Source organism: Blastomyces dermatitidis (assembly GCF_000003525.1).
Source record: "Blastomyces dermatitidis ER-3 genomic scaffold supercont1.4, whole genome shotgun sequence".
Taxonomy (NCBI): Eukaryota; Fungi; Ascomycota; class Eurotiomycetes; order Onygenales; family Ajellomycetaceae; genus Blastomyces; species Blastomyces dermatitidis.
In genome coordinates, this window is record NW_025544777.1 from 2,798,012 (window position 1) to 2,825,399 (window position 27,388).

The 27,388-nt window shown below is 47.6% G+C and overlaps 8 protein-coding genes across 10 annotated transcripts; 2 read left to right on the forward strand and 6 right to left on the reverse strand.

The window, feature by feature from the left end:
• Positions 1-137: 137 nt before the first annotated feature.
• On the reverse strand, positions 138-3,854 carry BDCG_04240 (uncharacterized protein). The gene has a single exon (XM_045419903.1). It carries the CDS (start codon positions 3,698-3,700, stop codon positions 2,765-2,767), a length of 936 nt encoding a protein of 311 aa, XP_045276107.1. The 5' UTR covers positions 3,701-3,854; the 3' UTR covers positions 138-2,764.
• Positions 472-1,604, forward strand: BDCG_04239 (uncharacterized protein; the record flags this gene model as incomplete). Its single annotated transcript, XM_045419902.1, has 2 exons — positions 472-691; positions 775-1,604. 2 exons carry the CDS (start codon positions 472-474, stop codon positions 1,602-1,604), a joined length of 1,050 nt encoding a protein of 349 aa, XP_045276106.1.
• Positions 3,855-4,283: 429 nt separating the features above from the next.
• Positions 4,284-7,438, reverse strand: BDCG_04241 (phosphatidylinositol transporter). The gene is made up of 4 exons (XM_045419904.1): positions 6,557-7,438; positions 6,225-6,366; positions 5,710-6,087; positions 4,284-5,380 (listed from the first exon to the last, which is right to left on the reverse strand). Exons 1-4 carry the CDS (start codon positions 6,880-6,882, stop codon positions 4,751-4,753), a joined length of 1,476 nt encoding a protein of 491 aa, XP_045276108.1. The 5' UTR covers positions 6,883-7,438; the 3' UTR covers positions 4,284-4,750.
• Positions 7,439-7,446: 8 nt separating this feature from the next.
• Positions 7,447-11,316, reverse strand: BDCG_04242 (transcription factor). Its single transcript, XM_045419905.1, has 2 exons — positions 10,455-11,316; positions 7,447-10,312 (listed from the first exon to the last, which is right to left on the reverse strand). The coding sequence occupies exons 1-2, from the start codon at positions 10,593-10,595 to the stop codon at positions 7,802-7,804; spliced, it is 2,652 nt and encodes an 883-aa protein (XP_045276109.1). The 5' UTR covers positions 10,596-11,316; the 3' UTR covers positions 7,447-7,801.
• Positions 11,317-11,482: 166 nt separating this feature from the next.
• Positions 11,483-13,639, reverse strand: BDCG_04243 (uncharacterized protein). Its single transcript, XM_045419906.1, has one exon. The coding sequence runs from the start codon at positions 13,182-13,184 to the stop codon at positions 11,907-11,909; it is 1,278 nt and encodes a 425-aa protein (XP_045276110.1). The 5' UTR covers positions 13,185-13,639; the 3' UTR covers positions 11,483-11,906.
• A 304-nt stretch (positions 13,640-13,943) lies between these two features.
• Positions 13,944-18,256, reverse strand: BDCG_04244 (uncharacterized protein; the record flags this gene model as incomplete). Its single annotated transcript, XM_045419907.1, has 10 exons — positions 13,944-14,192; positions 14,931-15,036; positions 15,778-16,001; positions 16,069-16,408; positions 16,483-16,608; positions 16,677-16,838; positions 16,906-17,236; positions 17,365-17,645; positions 17,709-17,791; positions 17,897-18,256. The coding sequence occupies 10 exons, from the start codon at positions 18,254-18,256 to the stop codon at positions 13,944-13,946; spliced, it is 2,262 nt and encodes a 753-aa protein (XP_045276111.1).
• A 1,025-nt stretch (positions 18,257-19,281) lies between these two features.
• On the reverse strand, positions 19,282-22,440 carry BDCG_04245. 2 transcript variants are annotated; one of them, XM_045419908.1, is made up of 7 exons: positions 22,267-22,440; positions 21,742-21,921; positions 21,490-21,641; positions 21,293-21,389; positions 19,828-21,211; positions 19,471-19,765; positions 19,282-19,378 (listed from the first exon to the last, which is right to left on the reverse strand). In XM_045419908.1, the coding sequence occupies exons 1-5, from the start codon at positions 22,277-22,279 to the stop codon at positions 21,189-21,191; spliced, it is 465 nt and encodes a 154-aa protein (XP_045280810.1). In that variant the 5' UTR covers positions 22,280-22,440; the 3' UTR covers positions 19,282-19,378; positions 19,471-19,765; positions 19,828-21,188. The 2 variants fall into 2 exon arrangements, with proteins under 2 accessions (XP_045280810.1, XP_045276112.1); XM_045419909.1 differs by lacking the exon at positions 19,282-19,378 and having other exon boundaries at positions 19,386-19,765.
• On the forward strand, positions 22,386-27,253 carry BDCG_04246. Of its 2 annotated transcripts, XM_045419910.1 has the most exons (4): positions 22,386-24,757; positions 24,806-24,887; positions 25,085-26,113; positions 26,194-27,253. In XM_045419910.1, exons 1-4 carry the CDS (start codon positions 24,507-24,509, stop codon positions 26,773-26,775), a joined length of 1,944 nt encoding a protein of 647 aa, XP_045276113.1. In that variant the 5' UTR covers positions 22,386-24,506; the 3' UTR covers positions 26,776-27,253. The 2 variants fall into 2 exon arrangements, with proteins under 2 accessions (XP_045276113.1, XP_045280811.1); XM_045419911.1 differs by having other exon boundaries at positions 22,386-26,113.
• Positions 27,254-27,388: the final 135 nt, after the last annotated feature.

Below are 27,388 nucleotides of genomic sequence, written 5' to 3' on the forward strand. Positions count from 1 at the left end.
AGTAGACCAAGAAAATATTCCTCCCCAACCACGCTGTTTCTCAAACCAATCCTCTATATAGAGAACATGGCTGTATATTATTTTACATATTGAAGAAAACGAGAACAACAAACTTTCCTTATGTCTCGAAGTGCTTGGATCTTCTATTATTTATATTTAATCTTGTTCTTTGCTGTATTATTTTATTTAAATGCATTGTTGACACATTTGCATCTAGAAGCCCTAGAGATATTATTCTTTACATACATCATAACTTTCCTCAAGGAGGTCGGTAATTATCATCAAATTGAACTTCGTTTTCATGGAGCCCTCTAGGCTGAAATCTCCCTCCGGCCAAGGCGCTAGATAGCTTAATCTCTCAGGGGCCAAAACCCTGCACCTACAAAGTAAAGAGATCAATCGATCGCGAACCTACAAAAGTCAAGATCCTGCTTTTCTTCAGGTGTCGCCAGCAAACGGCCCGGGCGCACGATGTGGTGGTATCTTCTCTACTTCGCGGTTGCGGCCAACGCCGTCGCCTTCACCTCTCCCACTGCGACAATTGCCAGCAACAAGCAAAACGCCCCGTTCAAAATCCCAGAAACAACGAAGGTTCCCCCCGTAGATGGTGGACGCGCTCGCAAACTGGTTCGTCGGGCGACCACTACAGAGGCGCCAGCTTCAGTCTGTGGTTACTTTGCAGGCTCCAAGCGTCAGATTTCCTCTCCAGAATAAAAACTCTACAGTAAGACCGTTTATAATCGAACTAAATGACCCATATATATATATATACAGAATCCCGTCTGGCTTGCTACAATAGCAATGCCTGCGTCTTCCATTCCTCCAACGCCAACTTCCCCGCAATGATGGGCTGCTGTCCGACGGTGTCCACCACCACGCATTGCACGTTTATCAGCACCTGCTACGGCAGCTCTCAGCTCGCAGAAACCTCATCACTTCGCGCCTATTCCAATGATCCGTTTGTGATGCTGTGTACCGGCGACCAAGACCCGCACTGCCACACTAGGACTTGGCCCGGTCTCTCCATCGCGGATTATAAATGTACCCATTCAGCCTCCTCAGGCGCTGAGACGATGTTCACCATCGGCTCTCTGACCGATGTCACGATCGATGCGGACCAGATTACGGAAACCATGACGATTTCCTGGGTCGACGACTCGGTTTTATTGGCGATCCGGGGTCCCTCTGCTACGGGGATTACCGGTACCGAGACCACAGGTCCACAAACCACAGCGACAGAGAGCGGAACCGCACAACCACAACCAGGAGACGACAACAGCGACTCTGATGAAGACTCCGACTCAAAGGCGTCGACAGGAACGATTGTCGGCGGTGTTATTGGCGGCGTTGGCGGCGTGCTTGTTGTTGTTATCATCGTACTGTTTGTCTGGAGGTCTAAGCGGAAACGGGCGGCGGAAACAACGGAGACGGTCGCAGATAAGGCTGACCCGGAGCCACCATCACCCTTTGATGGGGGTGGTGGTGACACGGAGCCTATGATTCATGAAATGCATGACATTGACGCCCGCCAGCGACAGGAGCTGATGCCAGAACGAACCTATGTAGAACTGCCTGCACCGGAAGTGCGACACCAGCTCGAATAGAAGGTTTTTTTTCTTCTTTTTTCATTATGGTTCTAACGGTTTCTATATAAATACCCCCCTTTTCCGTTCCATTTTTGTATTTTGGTATATTAATGATTTTGTATATTTTGCAATCTTTCAAGCAATGAACATGTACTCTTTTTGAAGGCATTTCAGCGTGAAAGCGCTTTCAGATGTCAAAATTCCATTTGCGGGACCTGTTGTTGATTATTAATGAATGAGACCGAGTTCTAGCAGTACAGATGTATATGTATGTACAGTAGTACATCTGCGCTCAGCACGCAATGGAGAGCTAGCTATGCCATTATTCGGTATAACTACAAAATATAAATTGTACATCATAAGATAAGACGATTGACATGCAGACTAGAATCACGCTAAGCGACAGGAGAACCAGCGAGGAAAACTGTCAAATAATTGAGAGGAGATAAAAATAGATCAAAAACAACCTCCATATTTCATCGACGGCAGCAAAAGCCCCAAAGTTCAAACCCATAGCTAAAAATAAATATATCTAAACCCCTATCAATAATGATAATGGCCGGTATTAAAGATAGATTATCCGCCCAACTAACCCTATTGATAGTGATCCCACGATTATGCCGTTTCCGTTCCAATTTCATCCAGATAGTTAAAAAGAAAAAAATAAAAGTAAAGGAATAAAAAAGAAGAAAATAAATAAAAACGATAAGATGTTGTAAATGCCAAATAGCCGAAATAGAAATAAAAATTAAACTGTAAGAAGGAGCTGCCTGAAGTTAGAATACAATTGTAGCCTGCGCGGAACCTGGGGTGGGTACTGGCATCTTTTATCTCCATCGCTCTTTTGCTGTCCCATCCCATCCGTCCCGTTCCCTTTCCCGCTCGTGCTGGTCCTCTCGCCCATCCCCTCCATACCGCCACAGTCTTGGACCGAAAATTGAAACCGTCTTCCTTCCATCACTTGCTGGCGAAAATGTGAAATTCCGAAGCTGAAAACTACATCTGGCGGGGGTTGGGGGGGGGGGGGGGGGGTGGAGGCAAAGAAAAAATTTCGAAAGGCTATACAAAAAGAAATACAAGCCCAAAGCCTCCATCCATGTCAGGAAAAAAAAAAAAAAAAAAAAAAAAAAACAAGGAATAAGAAGCGTCGTTTTTCGTGAATCCTTCTTCTTTGCCTATCACCCCCATCTGTCCACAGCCTCTTTCTCAGCAGCTTCTCTAGAGAACGTAGTCCACGGCTGCGGCGCGTCAGCAGCGTCATTGTCAATCTTCGTCCCCTTGAATTTGCAACTGCTCCCAAGAGCAGGGAAGCCCGCCACACCATTGAAGGTGATGGCTTCATTGGTCGTGAACTCGATGTAACCATCTTGCGACGTCGTGCCTTCCTCTGAATGAATTTCCCCTTCGCTCGTCGATCTACCACGCCAGCTAAAGTAAACGCGGCGATCCTTCACTGGAGCGGATTGCGTCGCGTGGGGGAGATCGCCTCCGTTCCCACTGCTGCTCGCCTCCGCTTCTTCATCGACATTGCCTGCTGCACCACTCTTACTCATCACGGCGCGGAATTTCTTCAGCGTGGGCTTGTCTGCAGCGAACAGCATCGTGCCCTCAAGGATGCCCAGATTGAATCCACCAATCAATCCCAGGGGGCTTTCTGACGTCCTTGTAATCGTAAGCTCCATCTCTTCCGCCTCGTTTGGCCAATTCTCCTCCACCTCCTTGCACTCCAGTGAGTAGATACCGATTATTTTATCCAGGGGGAAGCCAGATGAGCTCTCCACCGTGCCATTGATATCTTCGGATGCAGCATCTGTAGTTACTTTCCTGGGTCTGCCGCGTTTTGACGGCGCGGCAGTTGTGGCAGTGGTGGTAGTAGGTATATCAGAGTTCAGTCGCGGTTTTTTGCTAGGAGCGGTTGGATCATCTTTCCTTGGCCGGCCACGCCCTCTCTTTGGACCGGTAGGGGCTGGTTTAGGAAGCTCGCTGGGGTTCTTGCGTGGTCTACCTCTCTTTCTTGGAGGTCCAGCTGGGGGCGAGAGTTTCTTCACGGGGTTTCCTGTAGCGTCTAGCTTTGGAGGACGACCTCGCTTTCTAGGTAAGGGGGCGTCAGCCATAGCAGTGGTATACGTGGGTAGAAGGATGGGATCTTGCCCAATTGTCCGAATTGGATGGAGTATCGAGCTGCAAGATATGTAAGGGGATGGAGATGAAACGGGAAACTTGGGAAAGGGGAGAGAAATAAGAAATCGAGCACGGGGTGAAGCTGGGAATGGCAGGAGCACAGGGGCTGTCACCGCTTTCCTGATTCGGAACTTGGGGCCGGGCCAGACCCAAAGAAGCTAGCGTACATTCTGCCACAATTTTATTTACTTGGCACGCTAAGGAAAGGAGACCTTTCCTCTTCGATACTAGTGGATATCCTACAACCTCGGTTGGGTTGAAACCTTAGATCTTCTAAATCTACAGCGTATACGCCATATGTATATAGAGAGATGACGGGCGGGACTGAAGCACAACGGAGAAGCAATAGGTAGGAGGGAATAGTGTCCAGGGAAGTTTGTAGCCCAAAAAGTCCAAGTACTCAATTAATTAAACGGATCGGAGTTTGTGCTACGTATCAATGGGTTTCTGCATATACCTATCCTCTCTGTTCTCTGCTACATTCATCTTAAAAACTGAAGCTACGAAAAGAGGGAGTCGTCAAAAAGGATCTAAACAAATATTAGATCAAGTGGATAGTATGAATTGAATAATAGGGCTGGAAGATAATCATTACTAGAATAAGTAAAAAAGGAACTTTATGGATAAACAAAAGGCCTGGTCAACCAATATAACATGCATCCATATACATACACGTATATATACTTCTATCTCAGGCAATCAACGGTACAGGCATGTACAGAGTCATACAAGCTGAAATTACCGCACACAAACACCTAAAAGGTCAAAAACCAATCAACCCCAATGAATCTAAGAAAGCAAAGGAAGCAAAGAAGCAAGAAATAAGGTCGTCAAAGCTCTGATGCTATGTAAAGGCAAGATCCAAAAAGAAAAAAGAAAAAGGGTAAGATATTAGAAGCACCGTAAGCATGCCGAAAGACAAAAGAAATGCAGCTCACCCCTGCACGCAACGACGCTGAGTTAAACAAGGGCTTGAAGGATCCTCATGCAGTGGTCGGAATTGGCGACCCTTTATCAGCAGCTGCGGATGCGGGCTCAGGAACTTTTTCATTGTCCACTTCCAAAGCCGCAAGGCCTGCCGTGACCGCATCCATGTTTACGCCGCCCCTCCCGTCTCCATTTATCACTACCTCTTTCTCCGCAAGTGCTTCACTCCCCGCAGTACTAACCCCAGCACTGGCATCGGTACCCCGGCCATGTTTCGCCCGCGAAATAGTAAGAGTCCTCCTCCGATCAACCCCGTCCAGACTCCCCATAATCTCCACCGTCTCTTCATTCCACGCAACGGGCCCGTTGACAAAATCCGTCCTTGTATCCCCCGTCACAGGCACAGATAGGTCTGCAGCGGAGACATCATTAGTCCCCCTTTCTCCAACGCGCATCAAGACGCTTGCGAGTTTCTTAGCCGGCTCGTCAAGTGACGGCATGTCCCCCCAGTTCCACTCCAGCTCGCCGCCGTACTGTTTTGGGATGTTGCTGGGGTCCATAAAGGTGCCGAGGGTGGATATTACTTCGGATGCGGAGAGGATGAAGATCTTTGATGTTGTCACGGGGTCGAACCAGCGCTTTATCCAGCCCCAGACGGTGGGGAAGAAGGCGGGAGCTCCGATTATCTGTTCTCTAACGTTAGTTCGTATTCTTCGCTTTCAGCTCTTTTGTTAAAAAGAAAAGTTCCCATTTCCGGTTTCTTCGGAGTAAAAGGCTGGCTGTCTTTGTATGTACGCCCGTTTTGGGACGGATGGAATACCCATCCCAACAACCAAGGGACGGAACTGATGATATCCATGCTGAGATAGCAATGAAACACACACACACCAAAAAAAAAAAAAAAAAAAAAAAAAAAAAAAAAAAAAAAGGAGAGAGAGAAAAAGAAAAAAGAAAAAGAAAAGAAAAAGAAAAAGAAAAAGGCGGCTAAAGAGTGAAAAGAAAGGGCTCCACATACAAATATTCTATCCAAAGTCTCCGGATAATGTGCTGTCGCCAACACGCTTGCATCCTGCATATGTCCTTTTAGATTCCAAAACTGCTTAAGTCCCACGCCCGAAATATCCACAATATTCGTCGTGTTCACAATCGGAGTCTCCGGATGCGGCCGCTCTAGCTCGCTACACAACGGCAGCACAAACCGGATCATGTTCTCATACAGCGCAAAGAGACGGAGGAGCCGTGCTGGTACTTTGGAGGAGGCGTGGGTTGCGGATGTTTTGCTGGTTGAGGCACCGGACGAGTAGGCTGCCATGTTCTTGCTGTTTAGGTTCTTTATTACGAAGACGTAGATGGGAATTCCACGGCGGTCTCGTCGGCCGGTCCATTGTGGGTACTGTGTGTAAAGAAAGAAAAAGGGGCCCGTCAGCCACTCAGTCACTCCGTGAACGAGGTTCCATTTTTAGTTATTATGTCCAAAGGGGGCAGCCGTATAAAAAAATTGGTAGACGCAATGAAAATAAAGTTACTGACCACTCTGCGCGCCTCTTCATAAGAATCAATATCAAAATTCTGATATAGCGCGTCGATTTGGTTTGTCTTGCGCCATTCTTCCGTCGACTGGAACTGATCCAGCGCACCCTTCACGTCGAATCTACGCGCGCGAAGAAATCGGCTAATTTTGCAAACACGATCGGGAAAAAAAAAGTTAGATCTAGGTAAACCCAATTGCGTTTTCACTTCGAAGAAAATAGCTCTCATTGAGAAGACCCCACGGAACACACATCCCTCCCCTCCTTTCTCCCCTGGAACACGGAAACACTAATATGAGGGATGAATATATATATTAGGGTGGTAGTGCGTACAGTAATGTAGAATCATCATGGCTTGCGGGAGTTTCACCATGCGCTTCGGTATATAATTGTTCCTCTTTTAAGATGGACTTGAAAGCGTCTAGGGCTTCCGACTGTTGCGGGGATAGGTGATTGAGGAAACCCAATAGCGGATCGGGGCCCTCAGTGGCCTCTCCCTTGCTGGCTTTTGCAGCAGCGGCCTCGAACGACTCAGTTTTTTTCATAGGAGGATGCTCTTGAGATTGTGGACGCGACTTGGGATGGGAGTGCGAGCTTCTTCTCGAGCGCCGGCTTCGGTTTGATCGGTTGGTGGGGGTTCGTGTGAGGGTCATGGTCATCGTCGAGGTGAATAGGCTTGTATTATTGTATATTTATTTTCTTCTCTGTTTCTGTCTGTCTGTCTTCTTTCTCTTTTTTTGGTTTATATTTGGTCTGTTTTATTGGGTATATAATTCTAACGCTGCCGTTCTTCGACGCAGGGAGACACGGCGCAAACAACGTTCTTTCTTCTCAAGGGGTATCTCAGAACAAAACACGACGTAGGAAAAGACATGGAGGAATCTAATCTAGAAAAAGGAGAAGAAGGGGAAGAAGAAGAAAGAATCCGAAGGATCCAGCTGAAAGCAAGATCCCACGCAGTTGGCTGTTGGCGGCTCCTTCAGACGAGACCAGCGCTGAAAATGTATGTATGTTAAATAGTTAGCGCGGGAAGGATTGGTAATATTATTTAATAGTTATCGGAGTCGGCGGGTACGGACTTTACACGGGCTACGGCTGCCCAATTATTACCAGGAGCAAGATACGACTCATACGAGGAATGAGCCAGATGATACTTATGTTACAAGTGGCAAGCCTAACACCTTGGACAAGCGAGGTATGAAAAAAATGAAAGCATGCCAATAGGAATGTATGAAATAAAATAGACATGCATGCATACAACAAATCTACAAAGTAACAGGCAACAGCTGAAGTAACTACGGAGTAACGGAGTATAGTTAATAGAAAGATAGGTATTGCCTCTGTTGTTGAAATACTAGGTATGATTATTATTTTACATTTCTGTCCCCTTTGAAGGCGAAAAAATAAATCAAAGTGTTTGTATAATCCAAACATTTGTATGATTCACCGGTCCATCTGCCAAGTGTATTATTTGTATGGAAAACAAGATCAGATAAAAAACTATACGTCATACCTACCCCGAGTCATCAGAACCCTAATTTAAAGAAAAGCTCCTCCTCCCTTATATCTTTTTGACTTTTAGTCCTCCGTCAGATCCCCATATTCCCACATTCCCTTCCGCCCCTCCTTAGCCTCATCCTGCAGCTTCTCCAGATGCTTCAGCGTCTCAGTCGCAGACCGCTCCCACCCCTTAAGTTTGCGCGGGACCATCGCGAGACCCTCACTGATTACATCGGCATTAATGCTGTGCTCGAGACTCTTCGATTCGGACGGGTCGAGCAGAGTAACGTGCAATGTACCATCCGGTGCTGTGTAGTCGACATTCGCAACTAATTGGCGATCAAATGTTCGTTCGCCAAGGTATCCTACAGCATCGCGGAGGTACTCGGGAGACACGGGGAATTGTAGGAAGGACAGGACTGCGTCGGTGGCTTGGGGTCGAACCTTTTGCACGGAGAACTGGGGCTGCGTCAGCGGGCGGAGACGGGTCCAGGGCACGGTTTCGTAGTTGCCGTAGTCGATGTATATGACGTCCGCCTTCTTGCCTTCCCGATCGTTTCTCCGGATCTTCGCGCGGTACCACTCGTTGTCCTCCGTGAATTTGGCTGCGACCAGATCTCCGGCCTTGGGAGGGCCGCTGAGTGGAGTGTCATTGGCCTTGTTGAGGTGGAAGGTTCGGAACGCGCTCATCATCTCCGTGAGAGCTGTGGTGCCGGCGCCAATTTGCTGGATCTTTAACTTTCCGTCTTCGTCGATGTTCGTAACCATCACGTCGCGGTAGTCCTTCTCTCGCTGGGGCGCGTCTGCTCCACTGTCTGCGTCATTGGTTCCGCCTACAGTAGCACCCTCGTCCTCCTCCAGATCCTGGCTTGGATCCCAACTATGCCACAGGCCCTTTCGCGCCTCTTTCGCTTTCTTTTCTGCTGCGAACAGCTCCGCAGCGTGACCTCCCTGTTCGGCAGAGTAGGCATGGACGGTAGCAAGGCCTTCTTCAACGAGAATCTTGGCAAAGCTTTCTCTATTGATGTAAAGACTCCCAATGAAGCCACCGACCTTGTCGATTGTCTCGACGTCAATTTCAACGTCGCGTTGCATACATCTTCGATAGGCGAAGTCGTGCGCTTCTTGTCCAAAAGGCTCTCCACTCTCTCCAGGGTTTCTTGCGGATCTGGGTGCGCGGATACCGGCAAGGACCAGGGTGAGCTTAGCATTGTCTTTGGAGAGTATGATGGTGAATCGGGAGCCGGATTTTACGAAATCGACGACACCAGGCACCTTTCTCTGCCGTTGGAGAACAGAAGCCTGAATCTTAGCTTTTTGTACATTTTCGGAGTAGTCCTGAAGCGCTCTGGTTGTTGGGGGTTTGGGTGACCACATTCCCTTGCCCTCTTTCTGAGCTGCTTCTTCTGCCTGTAGTAGAGTATCGTACTCGGGAGACCGGTCGTCATCGTCACGACGATGCCGGATAACGGAAGCGTAGCCAGCCTGCACGAGGGCCAATGCCATGTTTGTATTTCCCGAAATGACCGTACCAACCTCCCGTTCCTCGTAACCGTCCGATGCAGGTCTTTTGCCGTCAATTTTTACTTTGACATGCTTGCCAATAAGCTTCTTGCGCATAAATTCCTTGGCTTCTGCGACGAAAGGCGCCTGCTTAGGGTCGGACAGCTTTGGTTGTCTGACACTGCTGAGGCTTACCCGCTTCTCATCCTTTCCAGTCTTCGTTCGCACGAAAATCGTATCTGCGCTAAACACTCGACTCACAACGTAATCCGTTTGGGCGGCACCAGCGCCGGCTTTGGGGCCAGTATGGCTCAGGAACAATCCCTTCCGCGCTTCCTTCGCGGCGGTTTCAGCCTGCCGTAGAATAGCCATATCCTTTCCGATCATAGTTGAGTGGTGGTCGGCGCACCTGGCCAGACCAGCGTCGAGAAGGAACTTCGCGATATTGCCATTGGGATGGAGGACGCTGGCAACGAGTTGATTTTGCAGTGTCAGACCAAGCAGCGAGATCTTGACCTTCCTCTGGAGTAGCCGTAGCTCCACGAACTGCTGAGCCTGTTCTCCAAGTGGTTCGCCCGGTTGTTCTGTGCCGTCTGCGTTCGTCCGTTTCGTAGCCGGAGCACGGATACCTGCAATGGCAACCAAAGTTTGAATATGTTTATGTGGGGCTACAAGCAGCCGGACCAGCAGGCGGTCGCCGCTAAGTACCCTCTCAACAACTGCATCAATTTGGTTGCCCTTCTCGCTCTCAATCAGTGCCTTTGGGTCTGGCACTTCGTGGGCTGTTTCGAGATCCCCGCTAGTCGACGCCCAGACGCCCTTGGATTCTGTCCGGGCACGGTTTTCAAGATCCCGCAGCTTGTCCAGCAGCGTCAAAGTATCCTCAGATTCTTCCCGCTTGCCCGCATCCTCGCGCACTTTGACCCATCCTTCCGCAACGCAGAGTTCAGGAAGCTCCTGGGTATTGGGAAGTTTCACGATGCCGTATTCTCGTTTTGTGGTGGGGACGGTGTAGAGAACCTGGAACTTAATGACCTTGCCTACGAGCAGTTCACGGAGGAATTCTCGAGATTGGAAGGCAAATGGCTGTTTGAGTGAGGTCAAATCAAAGCAGTATTCTTATGTTAGCGTAGATCTCCCTCAACGACAGAGTGGCAGGCCAATGAAAGGCCACACAGGGGCCTCCGGGCAAGGGGAAAATAGGAGGAATGGTTAATTTATAATTTACCTCATCGCCTTCTCTTCGTAGTCGCGGAGCGGAGACATAGGCCAAGCTCAATGTCCGTTCCTGGCTACGGTTGGTGACATGTGTCAAGATGAGGGTATCGCCAGACAGAATGGCCTTGACGCGGGCTTCCAGGAGAGACATGGTGATGGTCAACGGTGGAATTGACAGTAACGGGCTAGGGATGGAGGAACCAAACGGGTAGGAATATAGGAATAAGCAGTAGTTATAGTACACAGTAGTTATGGTGTGTTTGAGAGAATTGAATACTCGGCGAGCGGTGCAGTGGGAGTTGATGGGGGTTCGGCGCTGGAGCTAAGACGGCAGCAACTAGCAAAGGTTCAGCCACGGCCAGGGGATCCAGACCAGCAATCTACTGTCGAGGAGCCGAGCCATGGATGGCAGTATAATATTTATTTTCACTAGGGTTTCGAGATTGAGTTTACCGTATATGTAGTTACAGGAAAGGAAAAACTCAATATATATACACGTAGCTGCTACTATCAAGAGTGTAGTTAACTATCCGCAGGGAAGTTATCTTGGTTACCCAAGAATCAGAGTACACTGTCCAAAAATTAACTCTTGCTTGCTGGAACCAAGTTGAGCTGCTTGGATTGGTTTGAGCCAGCAAATAAACGCGACCGAAAGAAGCTCTGAGGAAGAAGAGATAAACTTCCAAGACTTGGTTGAGAGAAAACAGTTGGTTCGGGCCCAGAGGAGCGGTTCAGTGTCTTTGGTTCAACGTTTAACTTTATATATAATATGCTGAGGGGGGAGATATATTCCAACAGCCATTCTGCACACCGTTTCAAGAACAGACATCATCAAGGAGATGAGGTAAATCACGAAATACTGGAACCCTTCCAAAGAGCAAAGCTAGGAGGTAATTTTCATAGTGGGTGGTAAAGTTGAATGTGTCGGATATGGGAGTGAAGGGTCCACCTAGCTCAATGACCTTTATCCCCTAGACCCAGTAGTATAGCGTATAGCAAGCCAGCGGACACTCTTTAGGCTAGTTAGAGTCAGCAATCAAGAAGGGTTTCTGCGAGAAAATAGGTAAGCTTCGAACTCTGCGGTGGTAAGCCATTTATGGGTTGGGTGCAGGGTGCTATGAGATTGATTTCTGTCGTTGAAATATTTATACTGCTAATTAATTGACCGGCCTCGATTCAACAATATTCATGCAATCGTGTCTCTGTGCCTGTAAAGGTCGGTAAGGCTCTAGGCATCTGAACCTCCTCATGCTATGGTGCCTAACAATGTTAAATACCAAAGGTTGAAGATTTTGAAATGAGAGTCATATTGCTAGAGTGATGCGACATTTCCATAACCAAAGGTCATTCTACTATCGGATTTCCCTCCCCCAGCTTACACAGAAGGAAATAGGTACCTTAATAACTACATGGAACAGGACCTTGGTACTATCTCCTACATATCCGTTTATGAAAACTCCCACTAGACCTTGAACACCAAGCCAGTTTCAGGCTCGAGTTCACCAGAACATATCTTGTCCCACCCTTTGCCTACAGCATCCATTCCTTCTCCAACCTCCATCTTCAATCCAGGAACCCCTCCAGCATCAAGAAATTCGCCCCAGCATTTTGAGAATTCGTCTTCAAATTCCTTCTTACCTACCTTCTTCGCCGCCTCCGCAAAAACGTCCGACGCGTTGACTTGAACCATTCCAATAGCCATACTGCGTGATATCCTCTCAAGTACCTCTTCCTTCGTAGTTACCTTTGGCTCTGACCCGATACCGATAGGGAGGACGGTTTTAGCCAGTGGTTTCAATGCGGTGACCAAATCTGTGAAGCATGAGCCCCGGCCCCCAAAGTCACACACAATCACTTTAGTGTCTTTATCCAGGGTACCGGTGATGGCATCAGGGACGCGCCCAGGTATAATATCGCCATACAAGCAGACTAAGTCATAGAACCCAGTGACTTCCACGAATGCCTTGGACGCCTGGCTCGTGACAGCTATAACTTTCCGCGGCCGCGATCCCGCGGGCCGCGCAGACTTCAACTGGTGAGCGAACGTCGTTGCATTCTTCCCAGACGCAGCGAGCAGAATAACAACGGCATCTTTCATGTCCGCATGTTCCATTGTCCATGGCGGACGGGGAGTGGGACCGAGCTCCAAGGTCGATGGTGGAGCTAGATTGGCCTCGTCCCACGCAAAAACATAGCGGTTGAGCCTATGCGATACCGAGAAAGGAATCCTCAGCAGGGCGTCCCAACCCCGGCGCTCATCCGACAGGAGGGAGGCTTGACTTGGCGATAGAGTTAGGTACTCGTTGTATACGGGGAACTGCTTCGCCCTGGCAGGGCTAGATTCATGAAATTTGCCAGGTACGGTGGTGGACGGTGATAGTTCCAGATCGACGGGCAGCGTTCCGATGGGTAGATAGCCGTACACGAGGCTTCCGATCGGGAGATCGTCGCGGTTGCTCTCTTTCACGACCCCGTATCCCCACGCTGAGATGCGGCCGTATTTCTCCGCGTCTTTGAATTGCTCGGGAATCGAGGGAGGTAGAGGGTGGACGTCCCACCAACCAAAAAGATGCCCCGCTTTTGCGTAGGATACGTTGTTTGCTGTGAGAGAAAATATGTATGTCTTGACACGCACTGAGGATGGGGATAGTGGCGGGAGCGGCTCTGTATCAGGGATGGAGACGATGTGCTGCTGGGTGAAGTCCTGTTTGCACAAGACTTGAATGGTTGGAGTAGGCATGCTCACGAATGTATGTGCTATTTCGTATCAGGGTTTGTGTATTGGCGAATATGTTACTGCACACGTATAATCATATGAGCACGGCTGATACCCTCCAGAGAAGATGCATGAATTGCGAACATTAATATACTTCACGACCCCTCAGCTGGCAGCCATCCCATCCAGCATGGATATCCTAGATGGTAAGTATTAGTTACTAATTACTATCAGGCCTTCCACCAGAGTAGTAACTACGCTAAAGGAGGGGCCAAAAAGTTAAATATGGCAGCCTATACGGAGGGCGCTATCAAAAGAATTGCGCCGGCAAAAAGACAGCTAGACAGTGCCACAAATCTTGGCAGAAATTCACACTGTAATTTATACTGAATATTCAGTTCTTGATTATTCCATTCAACACACATGAAATAAGCCCTCCAATCTGCTTCTTTTTAACATGTAATCTGTCTGCCTGTCAATATGCTTTCTTTTTAATGTGTAATCTGCCTGCCAATCTCACCTCACAGTCAGATAAGTATTCTATTTCTTTATCTGCTCATGGCGTGTGGCACACTCACTAGAGGTGAGTGAGTAAGCAGCGGCACGAGTACTCCGTATAACTAACTTAGTTACTGTACATGGAAGATTGCGAGCATATCTGTCCAATTAGGAGTTGCCGGCGCCCAAAATGTCTATTATATACTCAGCTCATGACCCTTTAATAGTAAAACCACCTCACACTCGCTAGACGATGTTCAACCCTCATTCTCCATTCCCTAAATGTTAAACATCCGCATAAATGGTTTGGCGCGGTGGTACGGCGTCTCCACCACCCGTATTGGTGGGCATATCCTGAGGTTGTTGTGAATCAGACCATAAGCTATCCTCCTTATCTGGAGAGAAAGAACCATTGGTGAGAGAAAATGCCATACTTCGCGAGGGCCTCTGCTCCATCGAGCCCCAGGAATAAAAGGTGGAAAGCTTTTCTCGGTTGCGATTGCGATCGGAATAAGAAGAACAAGAAGTTTCAAGCTGAGATTCATCTGAGAGAATAAAGTTAGTTTGTGATTGGTGTTTTGTAATAGTAAGGGGTCAGTCATGGTGTTCTTCCCACCTTGGATATGATTACAGTTGATATCCAACGTTTTTGAAAAGTCGACGGGGCGGGTTGACGGAGAGTCTTAAGGGTTTTTTGAGCATGTTCAGCTGGGGTATTTTGAGTAACTATGCTCCGTATTCACGGGCCACACAGGTTTTGTTTTAAATATTTAGACCTGCAGGGTTTGCTAGCCACATATTTCATGCGTTTTCTCATTTCTCGGGAGACTTTGGACGAAAAAGAATAAATACTCAGGCAGGCAAAGGGACAATATGGATGCCCGGGTTAGTCAATGATGTGAACGCATCCGGTAGACGCGAACAAGATGAAATTTCTCAAAGAATTTATTTGCGACAAAAGGACTGCAAAATGTTCGTGGGAATCATCTGCTGTTGTCTTTTCCTTCGCTGTTAAGGACTCAAAGAAAGGGCCTCTGTCGAAGGCGGGATCTAGGATGTGCCGTGGATAGCAGTAGACCAGTTCTCCCCGGATCTCGTTCCTCGTTGCGCTTTGATACGTAGCATATCTGCAGTAAGTTTGGAGGCTCTTGCTTAAATCATTTTGGTATGACGATGCGCTGTAAATTCCGGCCCCTGGAGCTGCTGAGAATAGATGGGTCAATAATCCTTTGCTCATGGATACGGCGAGGGTTGCGTTGCAGTTACATTTACATGACTGCATCCTGTAGGAGACAATGGGGGTCGCTCGGTCCAACAGCCATTCTTCGTCTGCGGGTTTGAATATTTGCCATCCTGTATATGCTGATAATACACTGATCTGATTTGAAGAAAGGGAAGTCTGCACCAACGTGGTATTATTTGATATCCATAATGGGGTGTGATTTTATGGTGCAAATAGGGGTCCTATGAATGGACGGACAGAACTTTCCACCTTGTTCTTGCGGCCTCGCCCCGGGGGATTTCATATGAACATAATTGAGAGCAGTAAAGTGTGCCTATATCCAAAAGCTGTCAAGAATATTTTTGGAAGAAAAAGTGCCCAAGAAGGATATTAATGCAAACCAGAGGCTATCCGTAAAATTGACCCAAAGTATATGCGCCAGAACACACCATCATGCACCACCACAATGCTTTTCATATGTACGGAGTACACCGCCCATATATCCCCCCAACCAACATCGTCTGAGTGCACTACTTCTGCGCGAAACGGACATACCCCAAAAACCGTAGCTTCCACTTCGCGTAGCTAGGAGCCAGTAATGGAATAATGCCTATTTCCAAATAGGTACATTTAAATTATTCCCGGCGCATGGGGGAAGAGGGTGCATAATCCGCTTGAGAGTTTTTAGCTTGGACGAGTTGTATCGAAATGATATCCACAGCTAGCAAAAAAATCTCGAACCGAGGGTTGGGCTAGCTATGTGCTGCTCAACTGCATCCCGGGCCTGAAGCACAGAAGTTATTTTTTGTCTCTGCCGCAAGCACTTGTCATTGTTCAAAGTGATGAGTATCGTCAAACAGGAGTCCGTATGTATAAAAAATATCTTGCTATATAAACTGATAGTATGATGGTAGAGCGGAGACAGGAGGGTTTAGAACACGCAAGTTTTGAGAGGAGGGATTATAAGCCTCCGTGGATGGATACTGTTCTCCTTGGGTCCGTATATCAGTACTGCCCCTGTGAGCGGCAAATTCGTCTAAATGATATTCGTGACGAAGGGTTGGATCTTGTTTCCGTAGAAAAAGTAGGGGAAGGGTCAAACTGAGCATCCATATATGCCACTATTTGTTTAAGTCGGCGCGAGTCAAGGTTACATAAGTTGATTATTTTCTTGAGTATTTTGCGAACCTTCTGAGCGACTAGATATGTTTGTTCTAGCTCCAGGAGGGTCTGCACGCAGATGGCAAAATAAGTGTATTCGCTGGTGACGTCTGTAGTTTTTACCCTTTCTGCAATGTCTGAGATGAGAATGGTGCAAGCCATCTCAATAATGTGTAGGGCTATCCCATTTAGGGTGGTTGCATTACTATGGTAGACCCGATAGTCCGTCAGGTAGTTCGCGATTTTGATGGCATGCTGCACGCAGATATTTCGAAATTTGTCTGCAGTCTCTAGCTTTCGCGTGTCAACTTTCCCAACGCCAGCTGGAGGGCGATATAAGATAATGATAGCGGCACAATACTGCATACTAGGAATCACGGTTGAAAAAATGTTAGCTAAATATTGTTGCTTTCAATTTGGGTGACATTAGGGTTTGCATACTGCATGACTCCTATCGAAGGAGGTCCGTCTTTTCTATAATATAGCTGGGGGTCCAAACGGACGTACCACTGGTGAAGTCGTTCATCTAAACTATTGGTCTCCACCATCGCACGTTGATTTCTATTTCTATTGCCAGATTAGTTAAAAGTTACTTTGAACAAAGATTTAACTATAATGTAGCTGGGTTGTCATACAAGTGCTCACATATTAGCCCCACTAGCTCTAGAAGAGAGGCCCAGGAGCCAGCTAGGAGAGAGTGCAATGGTAAAGAAGCATTCTCCCCCGACGGTCGAGGGACGGTCACGTTTTCGTCGAGCGTCAAAAAAAACGAGCGCCCAAGATACAACCCCCAAAGTCTAGATGTACGATGCCACGCATTTCAGTATGACCCGAAAAACCGCAGATTGCAGGCTCGCCGCATACCTACCAAAAACAAAACAACCCCAGAAAGTAATCTGGCGCGCTTCTATGTCCATTTGTGGTATATTCTCGTTTGAACAGTCATGATGGAGACCCATCTCAATCGCAAGGCGACAAGCTGTGTTTGTCAGTGCCAAGCTCGTCATATCATTGGAAAATGCACAGTATATAACCGATAGTAAAAGTAACGATTGTATAGTCGTTATCCCCGGTTGTTTTCTTTCCGCTTCCAGTAATCTTGAAGCTTCAGCAAACAAGCACTGGTAATCGTTTATAGGTGGCGGCTGCTTGCCTCTGTAGGCCTTATCTGGCGGAAGAACCAAGGCACGTATTTCTGACCGAGGTGAGATTCTCGCTGCGCATGCCATGATGCAGTAGAGCAAAGTTTTGCTATAGAAGTTCGTTTTGCCTGCGGCCATATCGCCCTCGCTCCCTAGGCTCCAAGTGCTGACCAGGGCTCACCAGCTTCCTGTTCTTTTAGTGTCAGATGCAAACTTGAGGTTGGACCGCCATATTTTAGGCGACCATCCATATGATATCTACCATCGCAGAGATAAGCAATGACATTCTCCGGGTACGACTGAATGAGTGGCGATGGATGATAACTGGGAAATTGATTGAGCTCATATAGAGTCATAATCTCGCGTGCTTGTATGCGGCGACGGAGTTCACTTTCACGAAGAGACTTCTCGAGCTCTTCAATTCGACCGTGTAGCTCCCGGATATACCGCTTGGAAGATGGTCTAGAGGTCAAATGTTAGTTGTTTGTCCACAAATAAAGGCATGTCATAACCGTGTGAGCAAACCTTTTGCGTTCATCCATCTCAGGTCCCGGACATGGTATCCCCAGCCGTTTGCATTTCTTGCAGCCGCCATTTTCTGGTTGGCACTATGTAGGAAAATCATGTTAGCAAGCTTTGTTCATGTCAACTCCCAATAGCCATCGGGAATATGCCGCCCAATATTCAAAATTTATATGGTCTTTGCAGCAGACCTTAATTTTCTTTGCCCGGCAATTTAAACAGGCCAGAGTGAGAACCGAGCCCAACTTTGCCACTGCTGGGTCCGGCTCCGTTTCTTGGCTCTCTTGTAGCTGGAGGTGAGGATTGAGCTGAATTTCTGGCCAAGGTCTCTGTATTATACTGGACTGAACAGGCTGGGACCCAGAGGGTGGTGATGATGAAGTTGGGGGCGGCGGCGGCTGTACATGCTGACCTGGCGGCTGCGAACGAGCTCCTTGCTCCCACTTAAGGTTCTCATTGCTGCTGCTTTGCTGCATCAAGGTCGACGGGACCGAATCCTCCCCTGGCATGAACGGCGCGTACACTGGGTGGTAGAAGTTGGAGGGCTCCATCTCGGTCGTTGAGGCATGACCTAACAACGACTTCAACGACCACCGTGGTTGGTTATCGACTAGGAGAAATGACCAGGATTCAGACGTTGGAAGGAAATTGGGCCTCCAGACGCAGCTGGAGAGCAACCATCAGGCCAACGCTGCGCCAATGTGCTCGGGACTCCAATTCTATAAGCCTTTTTTTCTTTTTTTTTTTTTTTTTTTTTAAAAAAAAAAAAAGGTTGCGTGGCGAATCTTGAAGCGCGCTGATCTCCAAGCCGCCAGATCAATAATCCGCAACGGATTGTCTCTCAAGCAGTCATCCCTATGTATGTCCGTAGCTGGACTCCTTTGAATGGGCTTAAGTTATGGGCTCATGTCTCGGTAGACGGGATGCAACTAGGCCAGGTAAATACGGCACAAGTGCTTGAAGCTGGCCACTGTTTTATGCAAGGGAATGACTAATACATCTGCAGCTAGTTTACGGAATAACTAGTTAACCATGTCGGCTATCCAACATCTGTCTCCATGGGATTGGTTTGGATCGGTTTGTCATCGTTCTGCTTCTTCCCAACAGACCCTGTTGTTGCGAACGCTTCAGGCACCTGTTCACGTTCAGATGAAAGACTATCAAACCTCCAAGTCATTTTACATTGTCCCACTGTTCCCGAATGGAATGGCGGTAGGGGGTAGTGCTGTTGGCGGGAGCAAATCCAGCTAGCTCTAGCCAGTGAGAATATTATTCTACTCCTATCTAACATGAGTTCCACGGGTCTATTGATAGTCTACAGACTCTGGAGTCCCAATGCTTTACAGTTTAAATTCCTACGCCTTGCTCTCTGCTGAAGTTTACTGCTTTCTTTTTAAGCTTCCCTGTGGGGAATGATATAAGATGTTTGAGGCTCCAGGGCCGGACACTTTAACGACACTCGAAATACCGTGCCCAGCATAAAGGCGAGGGATCTAAACGATGTAAAAAGGCGCTCGCCATCGGCTTCAATCCCTCCAAAATCCTTCGAGAGCGATAGACATAACTACGGTGTATATCCTCGTTGATCAATGAATATCTGACCATCCAGGTGTTGTTAACGGCCGTTGCGACGTATCAACCGGTTATACCTCAAGTACCATTTTGCTTCGACTCTGTGTTACCGGGATGAAGAATGAGTTATTGTCAGTTGATGCATCCCAACCGTTCTGTTTAAGCGATCACATTTCAGCCACGTCGATCTTACCACACAATATATGTCAACACTTGGCCTGTATTTAACATCCTGCAAGAACTCATCATAAGCTTCACTTGCATATGAGTATAATGAACCAAAGCCAGGCACGCCTGGGTGTATTTAGTCGTCGAGGTTGCCAAGTTTTCCCCTATACTTGCGTCAGAGGAGCAAGAAGTTGGTTTATCCTCTTTAGTTCAGGTGGTATGTATTGCAATCCTTGACGCCGCACACCGCGTGTTGAATTACCAAGGGGGATGGTGCTGGGTACTGGCATCCACTCGCTGCATGTATAGTACATAATCACCTAGATCTACACCGAAATAATAAGGGCCCAGTCATCTAGCAGATCTCAAAGGCGGAATTCACAGAATACGACGGCAATATTAGCTCCGTTCCCCCCTTTGCTGCTATTTCAGGCCAGTGCACGCACGGCATCAGTATAGCAGTTCCTCAATATGGCCAATGAAAGAATGGAGTGGCTTATTCTTGGGGAATCGTGACGTTTTTCATCAAAACCATCCAGCCTTTTGTCACCGGAATTACAACCCGATCTTTCTCAAAGCTTTGATTTTTTCTTTAACATGTTTTCTGAACCAACAGATGGCGAGCTGAATCATTTCACTAAATACCTCCGTTGCAAGCTTCCCAGACCTTGGCCTTCGTGCACAGATGCCTTAAGGTCTTCTCCTTGGCCAGGATGGCGAAAGGAATGTCTTAATTTACTTAAGCGTTGGATGTGCCCTCAAGAGCGTGTTGGATGGGACACGATTGTTAAACGTGTGAACTATGTAGTCTATCCATGCCGCCAAAAAAGGAGCTTACAGGTTTCACCTCCACCAACCCCATGACTTTCGACAGCTAACTTGGATATGCATACCTAACACTTTCCTCTCTCTTTCAATTTACCTTTTCATCTTCCCCATATGCGGTATATGGATGTGCAACTAGAGCGGCCCCAGCCACCACTTGAGTCTATAGAACGTCAACCAACTACCCTCAAATTCTCGTCGAGGGCAGCCCACACTATCAACCACCTCAAGAGCAGACAACACAGCTCCCCCCATCTTTCTCTCCCACCTCCCACATAAGTCGACATAGACAGGCCGCTCTGCAGATCCCGAACAAATATAAGCGCAGTGTACCACCCTTACGTACGTGCAGGACATACGATTATATTCCACCTATGTGTACATGTACTCCGTGCTCGTACGTACAATCATCACGCATCAAATCCACCAGCTCTACCGCGTTCCTCATGACGGTATAAATCACATATCCTGCACTTCCACCCCCTCCCCTCCTTTTCAGGAAACCGGGAGGGTGAAGCCGCGTGTGATAATTTTCTCTGAAGGAATCCTGGGTACAAGGTTTCTCGAAGCAATTTGAAATGGGTTTGGAGATTGACATGAAGCTGTTTTTCTACCTGAGGTGTCTCACCAGCCGAGCACACTACTCTACGTGAAAAGTACGAGTATTGTAGCCATTCAACTGATATTTTACTATACAGCTGAGAGACTGAATTACTTGGGAACTCAGTATTGACAATTCAAGTAGGTCGACCCTCTTGGCTTTTCTCCTTGCTTAAGAAATATATAATACTCGTTTCTCCTTCACAAAGTAAATATGTGGTGTGGTATAATATTTGTTTTTTCTACATTCCGGAAACACCAGCCCATTAATTTTTTAATACCACTTTTCATTTTCTGCGGGGTTGACCTAGGATTCATTTATGCAGTGATGCCAATAACACCTGTGAATAAAGGAAAGATACGTTAGTAAATACAACGGCATCATGCCCCAAACGAGGACCCGAAATATGGGCAATACATACCGCACGCGGGGCGGGGACCAGCATTGCCGGTCTTCTTGGACTCTTCATTGCCACCCTGTCCAAGGTCATCAGTGCCAGCATGGATGACGACGGTACGCTGTTTCATTCAAAGAGTTCCCTAGTTAGTAATCACCAAAATCTCTAGAAAATAGAAAAACGAAGTCAAGGGGGAAGGGGGAAGGGGGGGGTGGGCTTACTCCGAGAACGCTCTGCTCACCGATGAGCTTGACCAGTGGGTCCTCGAATCTTCCAATGGCATTGCCTTCTGCGTCAGTGGTGATGTTGCCTAGGTCTCCGACGTGGCGCTCGGTATCGGTGGGGGAACCGTGAGTTTTGCCGAAGGGGTTGACTGTTGTGATGGAACAGGAGGTTACTCTATGAACGTGGGTATATATGTGGATAATGGGATATTTTTAGATGTCAATTAATTGGTGGGGTAAAGGACATACAGTGGGGGCCGGCAGAGGTGCAGCCATTGGTATTGTCTCCGAACTGGTGGATGTGGAAGCCACGCTCGGCATTTGGGTCATTGCCGGTAATAGTGTATGAAATGACGGTGTTGGATGACTCAGAAGCCTGCTCGAAGGTGACGGTACCCTTGACATTGGAGTCACCACGGAGAATAGCGACTGCAGGAAAAGACCGGGGAGCGGTAGGGGTTAGCTCAGTTGTTGTCACGAATGTATCTAAAGGTTGTTTATGAAGGTTGAGTGTAGAGCCATCACGGGAGCAGGGTAGAGCTTGGAAATGTGCTCATGGCTTCGGATGGTCACTCCACAGCCGGACAAGATTCCAATCAATCTACTGTAGGTTCTCCCATTGGGCATTTCAAGAACCCGAGGACCTTGGGTGAAAGTGCGCAAGGCTGGTTGGTAGGTTGATCCCGCACACTCTTGAGGCATCCTCAGTAGATCATCAGATGGGATGGCGGGGCAAAGGCCGGGATAGGAGTTCTAAGAAATAAACAAGCTTACCGGCCTTGACCATTTTGACGGTATTGGATATTACTTGTTAAAAGGGCGGATACAACAAGTGAGATGTTGGGTGGAGATGACTTCTGGGGGATGAACTGCAATTTAAAGGAGAAGAAGAGGATGAGGACGAGGAAGACAAGAAAAGAATCCGGGTAGAAGTAATATTCCTGTCGCCGATTGTCATTGTCATTTCCTGTTCGGGGGCGAGGAGGGGCATGCTGACTAACCCACCCCGCCATCGACGGGCCGAGGGTCCGTGACGTCATCTCACGTGACCACAACGCCGGTCCGAGCTTCAGGCCTTTCCTCTTCCGGGTATCAATAGAGGGAAGGTAAAGACAACGACTTCTTTTTAAAAGGACAAGGAGACATACATCTATATCTAAACGTACATCTTTACAACTTTACATCTTCTCGATTAGTCTCCGCTATGCTGGCTATATATGTTCATTTCAAACTCGAGATAAGACTGCAGCAGTGTCACTCGCCCGCTCTCATTCGCTACATACAGGATACTCATGAAGTAGATATCTATATCTCTCTATACAGAGTAGTTACTACCTATTCCAAAAGATGATCTTCTCTTATCTGGAGGGGTGCTCCATATAAAGTCTCCCACCCGAGTCAAACTCCCCGGATTATGCTTCCGTGAAGAAGCAAAGGATTATGCTCATTGCTCCTGCTCCACAGGTGGTTGCTGCTGTAACGTAGGCGCTGCCTAGGCCTCAGGTGACGGAAGGCAATACTGTCGAGACGACAGACGGATCCTCCGTATCAATCAGGGCTGAGATTTGCAAAGATTCAGCAAGCGGGAATACATGTAGCCATGTTGCTAAGTATGTCTTTCATGTTGACAGAGAGATCTTGCTGAGCTTGTTGGACATCATGGACGGAAAATCCCGGTTCTGACGGAGCAAAGAACCGGATTGTTAATTGTTATCGTCAAACCAGGATCACATATTGTCTTGTCCAGCCTTGACTATGAAGCCTGCTGTGTTTTCTTCCTTCTTCAAAACCTACATCTGGCGAGCCGAGAATTTTCCCGTCCATTCAAGCTCTCCCACTTGTGCCCATGGGACCTTTCTCAACGGCTAGGCACTTTTGTCATCCCCCACCCTGCGGAGGGCAGGTCAACTCAGCGTACCATGAGTTTGAGAGATTCAAAATATCGAAACTCCAAGTGGAAGTGAAAGGGAAATTCATCCAGTGCCTTTGTGATCTGCACACCCCACCACTAGTTGATACCTGAATTTCAATGGTGTCGACGGATTTACCACACGCCAGATCTGATAAACTTCGACTGAGGACATGGACTCAGCGTTTAAAATCAACGATAAATGGTGCGGCTCTTTCTTTACTAGGGACGACCATCGAGCCATTCCACGTTGTTGCCGCTAGCTTGGGCAAGTCGTGCCAAATCTCCGCGTTACGCTAGTTTCTTTTTTTGTTGATACCAACAGGCCAAGAATGGGCGTGTAACAGGAGCGAATCATGCTTTGAGACGTCCAAGTTCTCCCGCTTCAAGACACAAAAAAAAAAAAAAAAAAAAAAAAAAAAAAAAAAAAAAAAAAAAAAAAAAATTTGAAACTATGTTAAAAAGTTACAATTATTAATAGACAAAATGATGGTCTAACATGAAACAAAACGAACAATCCACCTTCCCTAGCTGGAGGACAAAAGTGACAAAACTAGCGCAATACCAGCCCCGCGAGATTTCCAGCCATCTGAGCGAGATATTCTCGCAGCATTTTGGGGGAATTTGAAACAATAATTATCAACATCCAATATAGAACCCACGAGTGCTCTCAGGATCCATTTGGCGCCCTGCAGAGCTAAACACAGTCAAGCAGGCAGTTTTACTGGCCGTTGATGACCGCATTTTGCAGAAAAAGAACAATAGGATATTCCTTCCTATTGTTCTCAGCGGGGTTAGTGGCGTTCACGATTGGCTGATTCCCGATCCATGACCTCGCAGTCGCGCTGGATAGGCGAAATTTGGAAACTGATGCAACGGCTGAGGCCAACCCAGCCGCCAATTACCCACGCATAAACCCCAGCAAAGAATTTTGCAACCCTACCTCTTATTTAATCAGAGTTCGCTAGCCACTTTATTTTGACGCTTATCAAGGCACGATTTGACTCCATCTATTGTTCCCCGTGGTTCATCACCCTAAAGAGCTACCCTGAACCTAGAGTATTACTCTCTTGTCAACATATTCTTTGATACCTTTGCCTTTAAAATGAGTGATACAGGTTCTTCTCAGCTTTCAGACTGGGAGGAAGACCTGCCAGACAATGTTCATTTTCGCCTTCCAGGCTTCACGCTCCCGCTGAATTGGGAGCCTACCCCGACGAGCACCCCACTCACAACCCCGCGTGCTAGCATAGACGGACGGACGCCTAGGCTTCATATCCTTCACATTCAGGGCATACAGAGAGGCCGTTTCCCAAATGCTTTGAACTATCAAGATGCGCTCGATGATAATTTGAGGTAATCTCATGGTTCCCGGTTTGCGGTTACTAGGTATTGATTTGGCAGATACCCAGCCCTGACGACTCGAGAAAACACGATGGTCCAGATCATGAACGAAATCACGGATAAACCTAACTGGAATGTGAAGGTTGGAACTATATATCCCTTAAGTTATGCGGGCATTGCCCTACTTCCTGTCTGGTTATTTCATTATATCACTTCTGGCCCCCCCCTTCTCTCTCTTCCCCCCCCCCAAAAACCCTACAATCCATTCTACGACAACCTCACCATAGGTAGCAAGTGCCTATCCACCACAATCATATCATTTACTAATCTTTACAATAGGTTTCTGATGATACCATCGTGGAGAAGTGGCGGAAGGAAATGTTAACGGGAAACTATGGTTTCTCGGAATCTATGGCAAAATGGGTTATCGATGAGCTCCGCTACAAAACAAGGATTTATCATGAATATGGGCTTGTGGACGTATTTAACGGCGGAGTAGTCAAATCAGACACTGCTGTTCCGGGATCAATCGACCAGGAGTTGAGAAATGGGGTTTCGAAACTAGAAGATGTGCCTGAGAACCTCAAAGATTACCACCCTTCCACGAATGAACAGATTCTGAATTTAGTGAACCCATCGCTCTTTCCCCTTGTCTATGGCCGAACGCGTATCCTTGGCGAGAAGCTCTTAGGGTTGGGCGACTGCATCGCCAGCTGCGGCCTTGGAGAAACACTTCCAGTGCCGCGAGACAAATACACCGTGTTTGATGAAAAGCTAGATAACCACTCCGGTTGGGCGGGTAATTTTTGGAAAGACAAGATATACAGCCAAAAATTCCAATGGCTACCTTGCAATGTCGAGTTCCTTGACAAGAAGGGCTCTTACCTACCTCTAGATCCGAAGGACCCTTCAAAAGTTGCTGCGGCGTCTCTTGCTCCGCCATGTCGGATAACAAGCTATATCAACAACCTCCATCCCCACAAACATCGAGATCTATACGAAACCATCGAGAAGGTGATATCCCGCGCAATTCCCCTTTGGAATAGAACCCTATCTTCTCTAAGTGCGGAATATACTCGACGTATTAACTACGATATATGCGTTCGGGAAAGTTCGCTTTCTCCGCCCCGAGAAGGAGAAAATGGATCTAGAAAACAGAAACGTTCAGTGACCAAATCTGGATATGTATTACCAGAGCCTAGAAAGTTCGAACCTACGATGACGCCGTCGCTGTCACCAGGTTCCGTGGACTTAAAGAAACAATACCGCAAGTCTGGCTTTCAAGTGATTGTGAAACTTGCAAATATCCACCTAACCCCTGAAAAACCTAAATATAACGGCGGTGTCTGGCATGTCGAAGGCCAACTTGTAAGTAACAAAGCGTACTCCCAACTCAGTGCATCCTGCATATTTAAAACGAACAGCTCCATTTTCTAACAAACCGCCAGAATGAACACATATGCGCAACAGCGCTCTACCACTACGACAATCACAACATTACCAACGGCCACATAGCCTTCCGCCAACAATGCGCCACAAACCAAAAAATCAAAAATAGCCGCGGCGAAGACCCAGACTTCCTCCCCGAAATCTTCGGCAAACACACCCTATCCTCCGCAACCCAAATCCCCGGTAGCGTCGAGTGCTCCCAGGGCCGCCTCCTCACGTTCCCCAATACCCTCCAGCACCGCCTCGAACCCTTCGAGCTAGCCGATAAGTCCAAGCCAGGCCACCGCAAGGTCCTAACCCTCTTCCTCGTCGACCCACATATCCGCATAATCTCGACGGCAAACGTGCCCCCACAGCGCCGTGACTGGTGGACGGAGCACATCGAGTCAACGGGGGCGCTGAAGAAGTTGCCCAAGGAGTTGGTGGATATGATTTTAGGCAGTGGCAACAAGGCGGATTTCCCGTTTAGCATGGAGGAAGCGAAGCGGTTGAGAGTGGAGTTGATGGCGGAGAGGACGGCGAGGGTTACGGAGCAGGATAGGCATTTTAGGCATAGGGAGTTTTCGCTTTGCGAGAATTAAACACTAGGTACTGACGGGGTCACGGTGGGCGGGGTGAGGGTGTGTCGTGATTGGGTGATTTCCTGGTTTGATATGATATTTTTTCATACTTTGTTGAGTCAAGGGTTTTTTCTATTTTTTCTATGTTTGAGCGATTGATAATGTCTTTTTTTCTTTTGCTTGTGCTTTTTCTGTTCTTCACAATTTCCTTCCTATTCAGGGGAGCACTGCTATATCTTTTTGTGGTTACCGTATGTGAAATTCCGGGTTACACCTGGGGATCACTGCAAAGCCGGTTTGCGGAACGGGGGGGAAGAGATGGGTGGCTACGCGGACAGTTTACTAGCTAGAGGTTAGAGAAGAGATTTATAACACCAACACTTTTGCAAATTATTATCTATCCTTATTATCCCCAAGACGGTGCGAATGAGCTGACAATGACGACATCCACACCCCACCTACTGCGTATCTAATACATACATGCACAATACACCCCCCCTTTCCCACTCTTCCAAGTTCCTCTCCGCTGCTCCCTCCGCAACCCATATCTATCCTCCAACTTTAATGTACTGTAACTAATATGTATGGGCAAGCCTAATGCGTAAATACTTCTTGTAACGAATCTATTTCCACT

What these genes read in the sequence shown, in the direction of transcription:
- BDCG_04240 (XM_045419903.1), bottom strand. Translation starts at nt 3,700, where the DNA reads ATGGCTGACGCCCCCTTACCTAGAAAGCGAGGTCGTCCTCCAAAGCTA.
- BDCG_04241 (XM_045419904.1), bottom strand. Translation starts at nt 6,882, where the DNA reads ATGACCATGACCCTCACACGAACCCCCACCAACCGATCAAACCGAAGC. An exon ending in CATGATGATTCTACATTACT is followed by an intron (nt 6,367 to 6,556) that starts GTACGCACTACC and finishes TTGCAAAATTAG; the next exon opens with CCGATTTCTTCGCGCGCGTA. An exon ending in AGACTTTGGATAGAATATTT is followed by an intron (nt 5,381 to 5,709) that starts GTATGTGGAGCC and finishes GTTAGAGAACAG; the next exon opens with ATAATCGGAGCTCCCGCCTT.
- BDCG_04242 (XM_045419905.1), bottom strand. Translation starts at nt 10,595, where the DNA reads ATGTCTCTCCTGGAAGCCCGCGTCAAGGCCATTCTGTCTGGCGATACC. An exon ending in TACGAAGAGAAGGCGATGAG is followed by an intron (nt 10,313 to 10,454) that starts GTAAATTATAAA and finishes TCACTCAAACAG; the next exon opens with CCATTTGCCTTCCAATCTCG.
- BDCG_04243 (XM_045419906.1), bottom strand. Translation starts at nt 13,184, where the DNA reads ATGCCTACTCCAACCATTCAAGTCTTGTGCAAACAGGACTTCACCCAG.
- BDCG_04245 (XM_045419908.1), bottom strand. An exon ending in GTGAGCAGAGCGTTCTCGGA is followed by an intron (nt 21,390 to 21,489) that starts GTAAGCCCACCC and finishes TGAATGAAACAG; the next exon opens with CGTACCGTCGTCATCCATGC. An exon ending in TGGTCCCCGCCCCGCGTGCG is followed by an intron (nt 21,212 to 21,292) that starts GTATGTATTGCC and finishes CTTTATTCACAG; the next exon opens with GTGTTATTGGCATCACTGCA.
- BDCG_04246 (XM_045419910.1), top strand. Translation starts at nt 24,507, where the DNA reads ATGAGTGATACAGGTTCTTCTCAGCTTTCAGACTGGGAGGAAGACCTG. An exon ending in AACCTAACTGGAATGTGAAG is followed by an intron (nt 24,888 to 25,084) that starts GTTGGAACTATA and finishes TCTTTACAATAG; the next exon opens with GTTTCTGATGATACCATCGT. An exon ending in GGCATGTCGAAGGCCAACTT is followed by an intron (nt 26,114 to 26,193) that starts GTAAGTAACAAA and finishes ACAAACCGCCAG; the next exon opens with AATGAACACATATGCGCAAC.